A 17,118-nucleotide genomic window follows, 5' to 3' on the forward strand; every position below is an offset into this window, starting at 1 on the left:
ACCACAGTCATTGCAACCCCTCCCCCTTAAACAACAAATGGACGATTTGCAATGACATCTCAGTAGGAAACCTCCCTAAAGGGGCCCCATGAAGAGAGGGGAAACTTAAACAAATGTTCTCTCAGCTCCAACATGACAATGGTGAGCGCTAGCGAGACAGAGAGAAGCACATTTGAAGAGGCACCGCCGTCTTTCAAATCTGCTGTGTTGGAACATTCTGGATTCAGTGTTCAATACGATGACGAGGGTAAGAAGACCATAAACAAACAAAGTACAGTCTGCATGCATTGCTTTGCCACTGTCGGCTACTCGAGTGGAAACACTTCTAACAGGCTGACTACACCGCTGGCGTTGCGTGCGCGAGCGTTGCAAAATAAATTTAGAAATCTACATATTCAATTATTGCACCCACACTGTTTGCGTGCGCCAACGAGCATCTGCGTTGCCAAGGGCTAAAATAGAAGTCAATTCTATTTGTGACGCAGATCGCGATGCATGTCCTGCCTCTCCCATCTCCTCATTGGTTTATAGAAGCAGGTACCCACGTGCCATCTCCTCATTGGTTATACCCACGAGGGTGACTAAAAGACAAACAAGGTCAGTGGTGGTAATGCACCTAATTTATGAAAGTTGCCAATCCCAATATAAAGTCAAGAGAAGAAATAGCCTAGAAGCCTAGAACCTCTGTGATGGTTCACTATGTACTGGTTTGGGAGATGAAGAGCTACGTGTTGCAAACTCGTCCCCTGAATGAGTCATACAAGTGCACACTTTTCTTAAATATAAAGATACCGAAACAGTGCTGTTACGATGGCCCACAAACCGTGATGCATACCGAACCGTGGGCCAACTGTACCGTTGTGTCCCTAATAAATATGTATGTATGGGGGGCAGCATTTTCACTTTTGGATGAAAAGCGTGCCCAGGGTAAACTGCCTCCTACTCAGTCCCAGATGCTAATATATGCATAGAGAACACTGAAGTTTCTAAAACTGTTTGAATGATGTCTGTGAGTATAACCAAACTTATATGGCAGGCAAAAACCTGAGAAAAAAATCCAAACAGGAAGTGGGAAATCTGAGGTTTGTAGTTTTTCAACTCAGCCCCTATTGAAGATACAGTGGGATATTGGTTATGTTGCACTTCCTAAGGCTTGACTAGATGTCAACCGTCTTTAGAACGTTGTTTGATGCTTCTACTATGAAGGGGGGCTGAATGAGAGGGGAATGAGTCAGAGGTCTGCCAGCAGTCACGAGCTCAGTCATGCGCATTCACATGAGAGGTTGCTCCCGTTCCATTGCTTTTTGGAAATGGAATTCTCCTGTTGGAACATTATTGAACATTTATGATAAAAACATCCTAAAGATTGATTCTATACATTGTTTGATATGTTTCTACGACCAGTAATGTAACTTTTTGGAATTTTCATCCTACCTTTCCGCTGGAAGTTGCACGCGCGTTTCGATTTGTTTACCAAACGCCTTAACAAAAGGAGGTATATGGACATAAATTATTAACTTTATCGAACAAATCAAAACATTTATTGTGGAACTGGAATTCCTGGGAGTGCATTCTGATGAAGATCATCAAAGGTAAGTGAATATTTATAATGCTATTTCTGACTAATGTTGACTGCGCAACATGGCGGATATTTATTTTGGCTGGTTTGGGCTCTGAGCTCCGTACTCAGATTATTGCATGGTATGTGTTTTCCGTAACGTTTTTTTGAAATCTGACACAATCTGACACAGCGAAGAAGTTTATCTAAAGTTACATGCATAACAGTTGTATTTTCATGAACATTTATAATTAGTATTTCTGTAAATTGATGTGGCTCTCTGAAAAATCACTGCATGTTTTGGAACTACTGAACATAACACACCAATGTAAAATTAGATTTTTTAGACCGCATATGATTTTTCAATGCCGATACCGATTATTGGAGGACCAAAAACCCGATACCGATTACCAGCCGATTTTTATTTAATTTATATATTTTTTTTAATAATGACAATTACAACAATACTGAATGAACACTTATTTTAACTTAATATAATACATCAATAAAAATCTATTTAGCCTCAAATAAATGATGAAACATGTTCAATTTGGTTTAAATAATGCAAAAACAAAGTGTTGGAGAAGAAAGTAAAAGTGCAATATGTGCTATGTAAAAAAGCTAACGTTTAAGTTCCTTGTTCAGAACATGAGAACATATGAAAGTCGGGGGTTCCTTTTAACATGAGACTTCAATATTCCTAGGTAAGATGTTTTGGGTTGTAGTTAATATAGTATTTATAGGACAATTTTTCTCTCTGCCATTTGTATTTCATATACCTTTGACTATTGGATGTTCTTATAGGCACTTTAGTATTACCAGTGTAACAGTATAGCTTCAGTCCCCCTCCTCGCACCTACCTGGGCTCGAACCAGGAACACATCGACAACAGCCACACTCGAAGCATCATTACACATCTCACCACAAAAGCCGCGGGCCTTGCAGCGCAAGGGGAATAACTACTCCAAATCTAAAAGCGAGTGACGTTTGAAACAGTATTAGCGCACACCCAGCTAACTAGCTAGCCATTTCACATTGGTTACACCAGCCATTAGGCTGATAGGCTTGAAGTCATAAACAGCGCTGTCCTTGCGACGCACGAAGGTGCTGTTTGAATGAATGATGATTACGGGCCTGCTGCTGCTCTATCAAATCAGACTTAATTATAACATAATAACACACAGAAATATGAGCCTTTAGTCATTAATATGATCGAATATGGAAATTATCATTTTGAAAACAAAACGTTTATTTCAGTGAAATACGGAACCGTTCGGTATTTTATCTAACGGGTGGCATCCCTAAGTCTAAATATTCTTGTTACATTGCACAACCTGTGAAGGGAGTAGTACACAGCGTTGTACGAGATCTTCAGTTTCTTGGCAATTTTTTGCATGGAATATCCTTCATTTCTCAGAACAAGAATAGACTGATGAGTTTCGGAAGAAAGCAATTTTGAGCCTGTAATATCCAGATTTTCAACTAGTCTCAAGAAGGCCAGTTTTATTGCTTCTTTAATCAGTACATCAGTTTTTCTGCTGTGCTAGCATAATTGCAAAAGGGTTTTCTAATGATCAATTAGCCTTTTAAAATGATACACTTGAATTAGGTAACACAACGCGCGCCATTGGAACACAGGAGTGATGGTTGCTGTAAATGGCCCCCTGTAATCCTATGTAGATATTCTATTAAAAAAATCTGCCGTTTCCAGCTACAAAAGTCATTTTCAACACTAACAATGTCTACACTGTATATCTGATCAATTTGATGTTATTTTAATGGACATTCATCAAATGCCCAGAATTTAAAAAAATCTTCCCAGTCATTTTTTGGAAACCCTGACAAGCGCGCACACACACAGACACACACACACACACCACGGTTTCCGCTCCTCATTCATGCTGCTGCAGCACTCAGTCAAATCACTTACATTCCAACCAATTAGCTAATTGAGTCCTGGGGAATTATCACAAGCTAACTGCAGGGGTTTGTTCAGCCAGGCCAGGGGTTTGAGATGGCTTCCATTTCACCCACCCTGTGTCTCTGTCCCTGTCTGTTTGTCTCAGCCTGCTTGTCTGGAAGCACAGAGCCATAGACAGACCATTGTAGTTCACACACTGAGACCAGTCCATACAGGAGTTAACTAGTCAATGGTCCAAGCAGGAAATATCTCCATTTGGGCAGACTCTTCATAGACAGCAATCTGTTCATAGTGAAGACTTTCTATTTAGTAGTGTGTATGGAGTGACTCCTTGCAGTGTGTAATTGTACACTGAAATGCCCCCTTAAAATGCTTCGTCAGTCTTCTGTTGTTGACATTGCTGTGATAACACTATTAGGCTGTCAGTCTAGTTTTTCATTAGAGAAGTCTGTGCTGTTCGATAAATCAACCCATCGTATAATTGTTATATAGTACAAACATGACAGAGAATTTTTGCACCTCATTCTGTGTGTGACACAAGTCCATTCCCCTGTTATTCTCTCGTTTTGGGGAGAAAAAATCAATAGTTATATATCAGGAAATTTGACTATGTATAGTTTTGACAATATTGCTGTATTATTTTGGCGCTAGTTGGCTGTATCTGCACCAAAACACCAGTATTCTTCCTTCATAGCTTGTTCTCCATCTTTTTAAATAAGGAGCCAATTTTGTTTTCAGCACTTTTATTTCCATGACTGATAATTTGTTTTCTCATGTGTCTCTCTTGTCCCTCTGCAGCAGACATATTGTTAGCAATATGTTAGGAACATCGAATCGCAATAAAATCACAGTATCAAATCGCAATACATATAGAATCATGAGAATTGCAGTACGTATCGTAGTAATATCGGGAGTTACCTGGCATTTTCCAGCCCTAGTGACGGGCAAATTGGCCATACTTCCACATCATGGCCTTGGCGTGTGAGCTTTTCCTCTGTGGCCCTCCTCACCTCTTTTCCTCTGTGGCCCTCACCTCTTTTCCTCTGTGGCTCTCATGTAATGTCTCAGTACACCCTGATGGATGACTTGAGTTCACAGAGATGACAGCCCTGCTGCCTGAACTAGAGAATGACCGTTATGGAATTTTTAGGGCCGATACTGATTTTTGGGGGTCAAGGAGGCCGATATTTTAGGCCGATATTCAATATCATAAAATTTGAACATTTTGATGACGTTTCCCAGAGATAGCCATGTATGCATTTAATAAACTCTTAAATGTAATGGAGAAATTTAGATTTCCGCCTAAATAGACATAATCAAAAGTAACTGCTATTCATGTGTTATTACATGATTCTGACATGCAAAAACTTGGTATATTTGGAGAGAAGACATCTTGGAGATTGAGGAAATCATCAGTAGATAGGAAATACATAGTTCACATCAAATGGCTTCCACAACATGTGAATAATATTTTAAAAAATGGGATTGATATACCTAACAACTAGAAATGGGCAGATGTTTTAGTAAGTGGTGTCAGGTGTGGTCACGGGACATTTCCAAGTGTCCCTAAACCACGCCAACGTGGCATGTCTATAAATTAGATCATTCCAGTGCTATTACATATTTGCAATCCCTAAATGCTATGTGTTCAGTATAAAAACACAATTTCTTCCATATCAACCTCACTCTAACATTGTGGTGGTGTTATGGGGTATCCAGGGCACATTCAAGTATCTTTTCAACCTCTCCAAAGTGTCCAAATGTGGTAATTGCACTGTTTTTGCACACTGGCTGTGCCTAAAAGTTATCGTTCACTATAAAAAACAACATTTCTACAACACCAACCTCTCTCAAACATGGTTCTGGTGTCGGGGGAAGATAGTCACTCAGTGGACATTCAATGTTGCCATTAAGTAATGCAACATATCAACGTATTCCGTGTTCATTTTGTTTATGCTTCACAACGCTAACCGCAATGTAGGTAGCAGCCATCTTGAAATAAGGTCATTGGCTTGGCCTGCCCTTATGAATTCTTATGCCCCTATACAGTAGCAGTCAAAAGTTCAAAATGGGCTGGTTATAAGTTGATTGTACTGCTTGGATAGAGCGAGGCTGCGACTCCGTTCCCTTTCACATTTCCTCACACATCTCTCTCCATCGCTCATATCACTTGCTGCTGTTTACCTCTATGTTAATTAGCTCAATGGAGAAATTTGCTTCCTAGCCATACATGTGCATAATATCTAACAAGGAGTGTGGGTAGGAAAAAGGATGAAGTGAGGATGCACTTTCTGTCTGACTCGCCTGAATAGCTGTCTGAATAGCTGTCTAACTGTCTGAATAGCTAAACCTATTGCCAACCTTTTATTTGGGCATTTTAAAACACTACCATCTTTCCCTATGATGACAATCCTCTATAGTGCATTGGGAAAGTATTCAGACCCCTTGACTTTTTCCACATTTTATTACGTTACAGCCTTATTCTAAAATTCAATCTACACACAATACCTTATTTGACAAATCAAAAACATATTTTTTTTATTTTTTACATTTTAGCTAATTAATTAAAAATAAATGTTTTCACTGTCATTATGGGGTATTTTTGTGTAGATTGAGGGGGGGAAATATTTAATCCATTTTAGAATGAGGCTGTAATATAACTGTGGAAAAAAGGAAGGGGTCTGAATACTTTTCGAATTCACTGAAATTCAACTGTCAATTATGAATTCAGATGGTCAGCACACCACTAAATAGTTACCGTTACAATGCAAGTCAGGTGGCTCGTTGCTGAAAATGTTGCATGTTCAAAATGATTATCAGCTAACGTTAGCTAGCTACGTTGGCAATTAGCTCCTATCTGATACCTTAGCACCATGTTTATCTAGCTAGCATAGTAGCTAACGCCACAGATGAAAAGGTTTATCGTTATCTTTGCTAACAGGTCACATGGCTATCTGCACATCGACACGAGCCTTTTTATTGAATTAAACTAATATATGCAACAGGAATTCAATTTTGGTCACTGTCAATTCATCCGTTTCTCAATACTGCACCTTTCTTTCTGTTGGCAAATTAGCTAGCTTGCTGCTGATGATTTTCTCAGACATTCCTGGTGAGTGGCGACTGGCATAGCAGCAGTTTTGCTATGTCGATGTACTATTGACTTGGCTAAACTTAAACTAAACTATTGGCTAAACTTAACCTAACCTCTATCAAATAAAAAGATGGCGGAGCCGCAAAAGTACTTCTGTGCTTCAGGGTGTTTATTTATAGAGTGAATCCTGAAGAAAAACAACAGTACTGCCATCCAAAGTATACATTATGGGGACAGCTTAAAAACAGTGCTGCCCCGATCAACAGCTTAATCCAAAATGGTGCCCCCCTTGAACTGAAAGAGAGGCTCCTTTTTGTAGGGGAAGCCCCTCCCATCAGAACATACCCAGCACTAATTAATTAAGCAATTACCTTCAAAGCCTACATATTTCAATCAGCTAAACATACGGAATTATATACATTGCAACACGTTTCTCATGATACAATATACCAATATAACACATTTAGAAAATCCCATCCCTACTGACATGGAGTCTTCCAATATGCCCATTCACATGAATGAACCATTCTGGACAGGCACCTCAAAGCCAGCCCGATTACCGTAGCTCTGGTCCTTATCCCAGCATACCCGGAAGCTACAGAGATGGAGAGGAACAGAACCAAACAACGCACTCATCCATAACATTGAGTACAATAAACGTTGCTTAAATTAAACATGAACGCTTGTCTGTATATTCTTTATACCGTAAACTGTTACTGACGGGAGGTAAGAATAAAGTGTGAAATGTCTTCTGTGTCGACCCACATTGTTAACGTAGCTGATAATGGAGCAGGGAGGCGCCCTGAGTGTGTCTGTTAGTGTACCAAACATTGCCCGCGGCCATTGACAGACTTCTCCGTCACACGCCCGGAGACTGACTTGAGTTTATATCACAGACTACCCTCCCCTCTCTCATCCTCCTCCTCAGTCCCACTACTCCTGGCTCTGGGTTTTACCCGCCCACTCCTATAAGAAATAGAAAAGTAATCTAAGTACATGGTTGAGCGAACCAAAACAGTTGTCAATAGTGTTCTGCTGGCATTTGACAGAGCCCACTCATGATGCTTAAAATACAGTGGAAAAAGTTGGTTTGCCTTGGCAGGGATTTCCCGACTCAGAGAGAGACGTTGAGGGAGATCGCAGCAATGTTCAGACGATTGCAGATGTTTTTTGTTAACCTCATTTCTTATTCGTCTGCCGTTGTTTTTACTCTGGCTGGGCCGGTGGTGGCATTCCGCCTTCACTGTGTCAGTGACAGCATTTGATGGGTTTACAAACTAGGGTTGTGAACGTTTAAACAAAATTGGGATCCTTAACATTAAGAACTTTTTTTTTTTCCTTCACAAAATTATAATCTCAGTACAGTTATCACAACTACCACTAACAGGTCCCGATCATCAACATGAAGGAAAAATGAAAATTAAGCAAATACCTAACGCAACAATGCTGTAACGTTAGGAGGAGAGAAAAAGGCAGTCTTTTAGCTACTTTATTTTTGTATGATTTATTTCACCAATTTTTAACCAGGTAGGCCAGTTGAGAACAAGTGTTTATCCCAGTTACACATGGGATAAACAAACGTACAGTCAACACAATATAAAAGTCTATATACAGTGTGTGCAAATGTAGTAAGATTAGGGAGGTACGACAATAAATAGGCCATAGTGGTGAAATATCTGCAATTTAGCAATTAAACAAGTGATAGATATGAAGAAGATGAATATGTGATACAGGGGTGCAAAGGAGCAAAAAATAAATGACAATATGGGGATGAGGTAGTTGGGTGGGCTATTTACAGATGGGCTGAAAGCTGCTGAGGTGCTTTCTGAGGTAGATATGTCTCCAGCTTCAGTGATTTTTGCAATTCGTTCCAGTCATTGGCAGCAGAGAACTGGAAGGAAAGGTGTCCAAAGGATGTGTTGGCTTTGGGGATGACCAGTGAAATATACCTGCTGGAGCGTGTGCTACGGGTGGGTGGTGCGATGGTGACCAGTGAGCTGAGACAAGGTGGGGCTTTACCTAGCAAGGACTTATAGATGACCTTGAGTCAGTGGGTTTGGCGACGAATATGAAGTGAGGGCCAGCCAACGAGAGCATACAAGTCGCACTGGTGGGTAGTATATGGGACTTTGGTGACAAAATGGATGGCACTGTGATAGACTGCATCCAGTTTGCTGAGTAGAGTGTTGGAGGCTATTTTGTAAATGACATCGCCCCGAAAACGAGGATCAGTAGGATGGTCCGTTTTACGAGGGTATGTTTGGCAGCATGAGTGAAGGAGGCTTTGTTATATAGGAAGCTGATTCTAGATTTAATTTTGGATTGGAGATGTTTAATGTGAGTCTGGAAGGAGAGTTTACAGTCTAACCAGACACCTAGGTATTTGTAGTTGTCCACATATTCTAAGTCAAAAGCCTCCAGAGTAGTGATGCTAGGCGGTCGGGCCGGTGCAGGCAGCGATCGGTTGAAGAGCATGCATTTAGTTTTACTTGCATTTAAGAGCAGTTGGAGGCCTCTGAAGGAGAGTTGTATGGCATTGAAGCTTGTCTGGAGTAGAGGTCGACCGATTATGATTTTATTGGAGGACCAAAAACAGCCGATACCGATTAATCGGCCAATAATTTTTTTTCTATATATTTTTTTATATATATTTGTAATAATGACAATTTAGGGAGTGTTTTAGGGAGTGTTTGACAGTGATGAAGGGTGGTCGTCTGACCGCGGACCCATTACGGATGCAGGCAATGAGGCAGTGATCGCTGACAGCAGAGATGTATTTAGAGGGCAGGTTGGTCATAATGATATCTATGAGGGTGACCGTGTTTGCGGATTTTTGGTTGTACCTGGTAGGTTCCATGATCATTTGTGTGAGTTTGAGGGCATCTATTTTAGATTGTAGCATATCCCTTCGGGAATAGGGGTGGAACTGGGGGCTACAGGGCCTGGGTTAACCTCTACATCACCAGAGGAAGTGTAGGATAAGGGTACAGCTAAAGGCTAGAAGAACTGGTTGTCTAATGCGTTGAGAACAGAATTAAAGGCGCAGATTTCTGGGCGTGGTAGAATAGATTCGAGACATAATGTACTGACAATGGTATGGTAGGATGTGAGTACAGTGGAGGTAAACCTAGGCGTTTGTTACCTGGAGATGTAACGCCTGAGGGAGAATGAGAGGCTCGAAGCAGAGTAACGAGGGAGGGGGAGAAGGATAGCAACCAAGTAGACTCGTGCTGGTGGACTCACTAGTTATTTATAATTTAATCTGATACATAGTACCTGACTTGACTTATCAAACCAAGAGACTCTAGTTAAGCTAGCTAGCTTGTGTTAGCTATCGTAATGGAGACTACATAAGTTGAACTGTGCGCTTCCTCCCCTTTCAAATCTTGCAGTAAATAACAACAAACCCATTCAGAATAAGGGGCCTGTTGGCTCTTGGTGTTGTAGCCCGTTTTTCTCATTTAACTTGTATTTCTGTACTTTGTAATTCCATCTTCCGTTGAATAGCCGAGATGTCTCCTAATTACTTGCCACAGGGAAGCTCTATGACTGTAGCCTAGAGCCGGTTTGATGACAACAACAAGCCTCACGCACCACTCTCGAGAAAAGCAAGCACACTAGCAGCATAAATGATAAAACAATCACTCCGCGGGAAGCGCAATGTAGACATCTGCATTATGAATTCACATGATTTTAATTTAAAATTTGTATTGTTTTTAACTGAAAACCCTTCCAAAAAATGGCTGATTTGAATAAGGGGTAATAGTTTGTTTGCCACGTACTTATTACAAACACAGCACTTTACCTGGGCTGTTAGGTTACAACACTTCCTCTCCTCTCATACTAGACTGCCTTTATCATCCTCATTGTTTTTCTGGTGAAAATACTCTCTGTAGGCATGTGAATCTAGAAAAGTACTGTTTATTTTTTAAATCCTCAAAGCCTATGAGTCTTGGACAGTTGAAGTATTCTTCCACTAATACTTATCCTAGTTTTAATGTTTCTGAATAGTTTCACAACTCACTTCACAAAATGCAACTATTTGCTCAGCTTTTGTTTTTTTTGTAACGTGAAAAGAAAACAAATTCTCCAGCAATAACAGCATAGTAATGCTATGTTCTCCACAATCAAAAATGTTCTGTCTCGCAAAGGAAATTGGTATATTGAAGGTTTCCTACAGGAAGCTGTGGTCTCACTGTGAGCTGTGTTGTGCAGAAACGGCCTCCTGACTCGACACAGCAGACTGAGAATGACTAGAACTATTCTCATCACAGCCTTTGAGAGAGAGAGAGCCTCATTCCGTCTCCTACCTCTCCTATCTCCCCTCTTCTCTTGCCCGTGTCCTGGATGCAGTCCCCATGACGAGGCGCTTGCACAGGCTCTCTGTGCTGTGGAAGACCTGGATGTTCTACCAGGAGCCTGAACAACAGAACTCTGAACAGGAACAGAGCCAGGATCAGCTCTCAGAACCAGCAGCCAGAAAGAACTGTGATCAGTCTGAGCAGCTGACTCTGATCTCAAAACAAGAACAGTCTAGTAGTAGCGGTAGCTCTGAGCCCCGGACCTACAGCACTGAGGCCCAGCTTGGTGATGTGTTTCAGGTGGACAATGCCAGCGAGGGTGAGGAGGGGGCACTGCAGAGGGAGGTGTCCCAGAGACGTTCCCGCCGGCGCTTTCGCAAAGTCAACCCCCGGGGAGAGCGGGAACTGATCACTGACGGCCAGGACCCCACGGTAAGAACTGACGTTAATGTATTCTCACTATGTTCCTGAAGTTAAAGGACTTCTACTCGGCTCAGACAGAAAGATGTCATAGACGGCTGTGTCTGAGGTGTCTGTACCAAGCTTTCTCTGTTCAGTGTAAGTGTAGTGTTGACAGCTGTGGTGAAACTGTAAAAGTGTTAAATGAAGTACTTGTTGTGTGGTAGGTAACCGTCTAAAAGCTGTGTGGTTGAGATGTTGGTTTATAGCTAGCAATGTGTCCAGGAATACAAATAGCGGAGGATAAGGAGAGTGGATTTACTCTGTAAAAGTATATCTACTGGTTTGTTTATTCCCCCCCCAAAATAGTTGTCACAATTGTTTATCTTGAGTGTTGAAAGTTGAATGAAACATTGCAGAATAAGTAGATTTCATGCCTGTATCCTACATTTACTCCACACTGAACTACCATACCCATGAAGCCTATTCTATGTCCTGCAGATGGCTCACATGGGGTGGGGGGCGAAAGCAGACACATGCCTTTACAGTGGACAGTCAAAAGTTAATGACTAAAATGTAAATGTCCTCTGTTGATCCTCCTGACATCTTGTATTTCTCTCGCCCTCTCTCTCTCTCTCTCGCCCTCTCCCTCTCTCTCTCGCCCTCTCTCTCGCCCTCTCTCTCTCGCCCTCTCTCTCTCTCGCCCTCTCTCTCTCTCTCGCCCTCTCTCTCTCGCCCTCTCTCTCTCGCCCTCTCTCTCTTGCCCTCTCTCTCTCGCCCTCTCTCTCTCGCCCTCTCTCTCTCGCCCTCTCTCTCTCGCCCTCTCTCTCTCGCCCTCTCTCTCTCGCCCTCTCTCTCTCGCCCTCTCTCTCTCGCCCTCTCTCTCTCGCCCTCTCTCTCTCGCCCTCTCTCTCTCGCCCTCTCTCTCTCGCCCTCTCTCTCTCGCCCTCTCTCTCTCGCCCTCTCTCTCTCGCCCTCTCTCTCTCTCGCCCTCTCTCTCTCTCGCCCTCTCGCCTTCTCTCTCGCCCTCTCTCTCTCGCCCTCTCTCTCTCGCCCTCTCTCTCTCTCTCGCCCTCTCTCTCTCTCTCGCCCTCTCTCTCTCGCCCTCTCTCTCTCTCTCGCCCTCTCTCGCTCTCGCCCTCTCTCGCCCTCTCTCTCTCTCTCGCCCTCTCTCTCTCTCTCTCTCTCGCCCTCTCTCTCTCTCGCCCTCTCTCTCTCGCCCTCTCTCTCTCTCGCCCTCTCTCTCTCTCTCTCTCTCGCTCTCTCTCTCTCGCTCTCTCTCGCTCTCTCTCTCTCGCCCTCTCTCTCGCTCTCTCTCTCTCTCTCTCTCTCGCCCTCTCTCTCTCTCTCTCGCCCTCTCTCTCTCTCTCTCGCCCTCTCTCTCTCGCCCTCTCTCTCTCGCCCTCTCTCTCTCGCCCTCTCTCTCTCTCTCCCTCTCTCTCTCTCTCTCTCTCTCCCTCTCTCTCTCTCTCTCCCTCTCTCTCTCTCGCCCTCTCTCTCTCTCTCGCCCTCTCTCTCTCTCGCCCTCTCTCTCTCTCTTGCCCTCTCTCTCTCTCTCTCGCCCTCTCTCTCTCGCCCTCTCTCTCTCTCGCCCTGTCTCGCCCTCTCTCTCTCTCGCCCTGTCTCGCCCTCTCTCTCTCGCCCTGTCTCGCCCTCTCTCTCTCCCTCTCTCGCCCTCTCTCTCTCTCGCCCTGTCTCGCCCTCTCTCTCTCTCTCTCGCCCTCTCTCTCTCGCCCTCTCTCTCTCGCCCTCTCTCTCTCGCCCTCTCTCTCTCGCCCTCTCTCTCTCGCCCTCTCTCTCGCCCTCTCTCTCGCCCTCTCTCTCGCCCTCTCTCTCGCCCTCTCTCTCGCCCTCTCTCTCGCCCTCTCTCTCGCCCTCTCTCTCGCCCTCTCTCTCGCCCTCTCTCTCGGCCTCTCTCTCTCGGCCTCTCTCTCTCGCCCTCTCTCTCTCGCCCTCTCTCTCTCGCCCTCTCTCTCTCGCCCTCTCTCTCTCGCCCTCTCTCTCTCTCGCCCTCTCTCTCTCGCCCTCTCTCTCTCGCCCTCTCTCTCTCTCGCCCTCTCTCTCTCGCCCTCTCTCTCTCTCGCCCTCTCTCTCGCCCTCTCTCTCTTGCCCTCGCTCTCTCTCTCTCTTGCCCTCGCTCTCTCTCTCTCTTGCCCTCGCTCTCTCTCTCTCTTGCCCTCTCTCTCTCTCTCTCTTGCCCTCTCGCCCTCTCTCTCTCGCCCTCTCGCCCTCTCTCTCGCCCCTCTCTCTCTCTCTCGCCCTGTCTCGCCCTCTCTCTCTCTCTCGCGCCCTCTCGCTCTCGCTCCCTCTCGCTCCCTCGTTCTCCCTCTCGCGCCCTCTCGCTCTCGCTCCCTCTCGCTCCCTCGTTCTCCCTCTCGCGCCCTCTCGCTCTCGCTCCCTCTCGCGCCCTTTCTCTCGCCCTTTCTCTCGCTCTCTCTCGCGCCCTTTCTCTCGCCCTTTCTCTTGCGGCCTTTCTCTCGCTCTCTTGTGCGCTCTTTTCCTCCCCCCTATCCATTCCTGGTGCTTGATGTGGTCTTCCTCAGGATTATGTGGATAACCAGGTACGTGGGAACCTTGACTTCTTCACTGAGTGTGTGGCGGTGCATGTTACCTTTCCCTTCTGTATGTGGATGTGTGAGTCATGCTGGTGTATGCACATGCTCTTTAAAGGTCAGTGATTGGATACATCTGGCTGCATACTCGACTTGCAATATGTGATGATAGGACTTGCCAAATGGACATAAAGTAGTTTGTGTGCTATTTACGAGCAGAAGACCAAGGACTTGAGGGTAATGTGCTTTGAGCTCTAGTTGGTCTAAAGCCCTTACTAGAGTATTTCAGATAGACAAAGAAGGTGTCCATCAAAGAGGTTTGCTAGTTGTGAAAGTAGTGATATTACCAAGCAAAGAGATTTAAGGACCATCGGCACTGTCCCATCTTGGTGCTCTCATGATATAGTGTAGATCAACTTGTATCATCATTTTGAAACTAAAACTCAACCATTGCACCAATCTCTCTTTCTCTGTCTTTCTCTCAGTAATTATTTATATATATATATATATATATATACACACACACAGTGCCTTGCGAAAGTATTCGGCCCCCTTGAACTTTGCGACCTTTTGCCACATTTCAGGCTTCAAACATAAAGATATAAAACTGTATTTTTTTGTGAAGAATCAACAAGTGGGACACAATCATGAAGTGGAACGACATTTATTGGATATTTCAAACTTTTTTAACAAACAAAAACTGAAATATTGGACGTGCAAAATTATTCAGCCCCTTTACTTTCAGTGCAGCAAACTCTCTCCAGAAGTTCAGTGAGGATCTCTGAATGATCCAATGTTGACCTAAATGACTAATGATGATAAATACAATCCATCTGTGTGTAATCAAGTCTCCGTATAAATGCACCTGCACTGTGATAGTCTCAGAGGTCTGTTAAAAGCGCAGAGAGCATCATGAAGAACAAGGAACACACCAGGCAGGTCCGAGATACTGTTGTGAAGAAGTTTAAAGCCGGATTTGGATACAAAAAGATTTCCCAAGCTTTAAACATCCCAAGGAGCACTGTGCAAGCGATAATATTGAAATGGAAGGAGTATCAGACCACTGCAAATCTACCAAGACCTGGCCGTCCCTCTAAACTTTCAGCTCATACAAGGAGAAGACTGATCAGAGATGCAGCCAAGAGGGCCATGATCACTCTGGATGAACTGCAGAGATCTACAGCTGAGGTGGGAGACTCTGTCCATAGGACAACAATCAGTCGTATATTGCACAAATCTGGCCTTTATGGAAGAGTGGCAAGAAGAAAGCCATTTCTTAAAGATATCCATAAAAAGTGTTGTTTAAAGTTTGCCACAAGCCACCTGGGAAACACACCAAACATATGGAAGAAGGTGCTCTGGTCAGATGAAACCAAAATTTAACTTTTTGTTAACAATGCAAAACGTTATGTTTGGAGTAAAAGCAACACAGCTGAACACACCATCCCCACTGTCAAACATGGTGGTGGCAGCATCATGGTTTGGGCCTGCTTTTCTTCAGCAGGGACAGGGAAGATGGTTAAAATTGATGGGAAGATGGATGGAGCCAAATACAGGACCATTCTGGAAGAAAACCTGATGGAGTCTGCAAAAGACCTGAGACTGGGACGGAGATTTGTCTTCCAACAAGACAATGATCCAAAACATAAAGCAAAATCTACAATGGAATGGTTCAAAAATAAACATACCCAGGCGTTAGAATGGCCAAGTCAAAGTCCAGACCTGAATCCAATCGAGAATCTGTGGAAAGAACTGAAAACTGCTGTTCACAAATGCTCTCCATCCAACCTCAGTGAGCTCGAGCTGTTTTGCAAGGAGGAATGGGAAAAGATTTCAGTCTCTCGATGTGCAAAACTGATAGAGACATACCCCAAGCGACTTACAGCTGTAATCGCAGCAAAAGGTGGCGCTACAAAGTATTAACTTAAGGGGGCTGAATAATTTTGCACGCCCAATTTTTCCGTTTTTGGTTTGTTAAAAAGTTTGAAATATCCAATAAATGTCGTTCCACTTCATGATTGTGTCCCACTTGTTGTTGATTCTTCACAAAAAAATACAGTTTTATATCTTTATGTTTGAAGCCTGAAATGTGGCAAAAGGTCGCAAAGTTCAAGGGGGCCGAATACTTTCGCAAGGCACTGTGTGTATATATATATATATATATATATATATATATATATATATATATATATATATATATATATATATATATATATATACTAGAGAACTGAGCATCTGACTCTAATACAGTGCCTTGGAAAAGTATTCATCCCCCTTGGCATTTTTCCTATTTTGTTGCATTACAACCTGTAATTTAAATAGATTTTTATTTTGGATTTCATGTAATGGACATACACAAAATAGTCAAAATTTGTGAAGTGAAAATAAAATAAAAAATACTTGTTTAAAATATATACACCTGTTCTGTTAGGCCCCAGAGTCTGTAACACCACTAAGCAAGCGGCACCATGAAGACCAAGGGGCTCTCCAAACAGGTCAGGGACAAAGTTGTGGAAAAGTACAGAGCAGGGTTAGGTTCTAAAAAAATATCTGAAACTTTGAATATCCCTCGAGGCACCATTTTAAATCCATTATTAAAAAAATTGCGTATATGACACCACAACAAACCTGCCAAGAGAGGACCACCACAAACTCATGGACCAGGCAAGGAGGGCATTAATCAGAGAGGCAACAAAGAGACCAAAGATAACCCTGAAGGAGCTGCAAAGCTCCACAGCGGAGATTGGAGTGTCTGTCCATAGGAACACTTTTTAAGTCACAGAGCTGGGCTTTATGGAAGAGTGTGGCCAGAAAAAAGGCATTGCTTAAAGAAAAAAATAAGCAAACATTTTTGGTGTTTGCGAAAAGGCAGGTGGGAGACTCACCATACGTGTGGAAGAAGTACTTTCTGGTCAGATGAGACTTAAATTGAGCTATGCTATGTCAGGTGCAAAACCAACACCTCATCACCCCGAGAACACAACCCCCCCCCCCCCCCCCCCCCCCAGTGAAGCATGGTGGTGCCTGCATCATGCTGTGGGGATGTTTTACATCAGCAGGGACTGGGAAACTGGTCAGAATTAAAGGAATGATGGAAGGTGCTAAATACAGGGAAAAGTATTGAGGGAAACCTGTTTGTCTTCCAGAGATTTGAGACTGGGATGGAGGTTCACCTTCCAGCAGGACAAGTCTCTTAAGCATACTACTAAAGCAACACCCGAGTGGTTTAAGGGGAAACATTTACATGTCTTGGAATGGCCTAGTCAAAGCCCAGACCTCAATCCAATTTAGAA

The 17,118-nt window shown here is 43.5% G+C and overlaps 1 protein-coding gene across 9 annotated transcripts in view; it reads left to right on the forward strand.

The window, feature by feature from the left end:
* LOC110533377 (rap guanine nucleotide exchange factor 6) overlaps positions 1-17,118 on the forward strand; it is a 150,790-nt gene that overhangs the window by 39,079 nt on the left and 94,593 nt on the right. For 4 of the 9 annotated variants that reach the window (XM_036989732.1, XM_036989735.1, XM_036989736.1 and 1 more), the window contains 2 exons: positions 11,157-11,306; positions 13,817-13,834. The exons of 1 other annotated variant lie outside the window; for it this stretch is intronic. In XM_036989732.1, the coding sequence (XP_036845627.1) occupies positions 11,157-11,306; positions 13,817-13,834 (168 nt within the window). Of the gene's footprint in view, positions 1-11,156; positions 11,307-13,816; positions 13,835-17,118 lie in introns of those variants that run through there. 4 more of the 9 variants (XM_036989733.1, XM_036989739.1, XM_036989740.1 and 1 more) reach the window with 3 other exon arrangements.

Source organism: Oncorhynchus mykiss, chromosome 10 (assembly GCF_013265735.2).
Source record: "Oncorhynchus mykiss isolate Arlee chromosome 10, USDA_OmykA_1.1, whole genome shotgun sequence".
Taxonomy (NCBI): domain Eukaryota; kingdom Metazoa; phylum Chordata; class Actinopteri; order Salmoniformes; family Salmonidae; genus Oncorhynchus; species Oncorhynchus mykiss.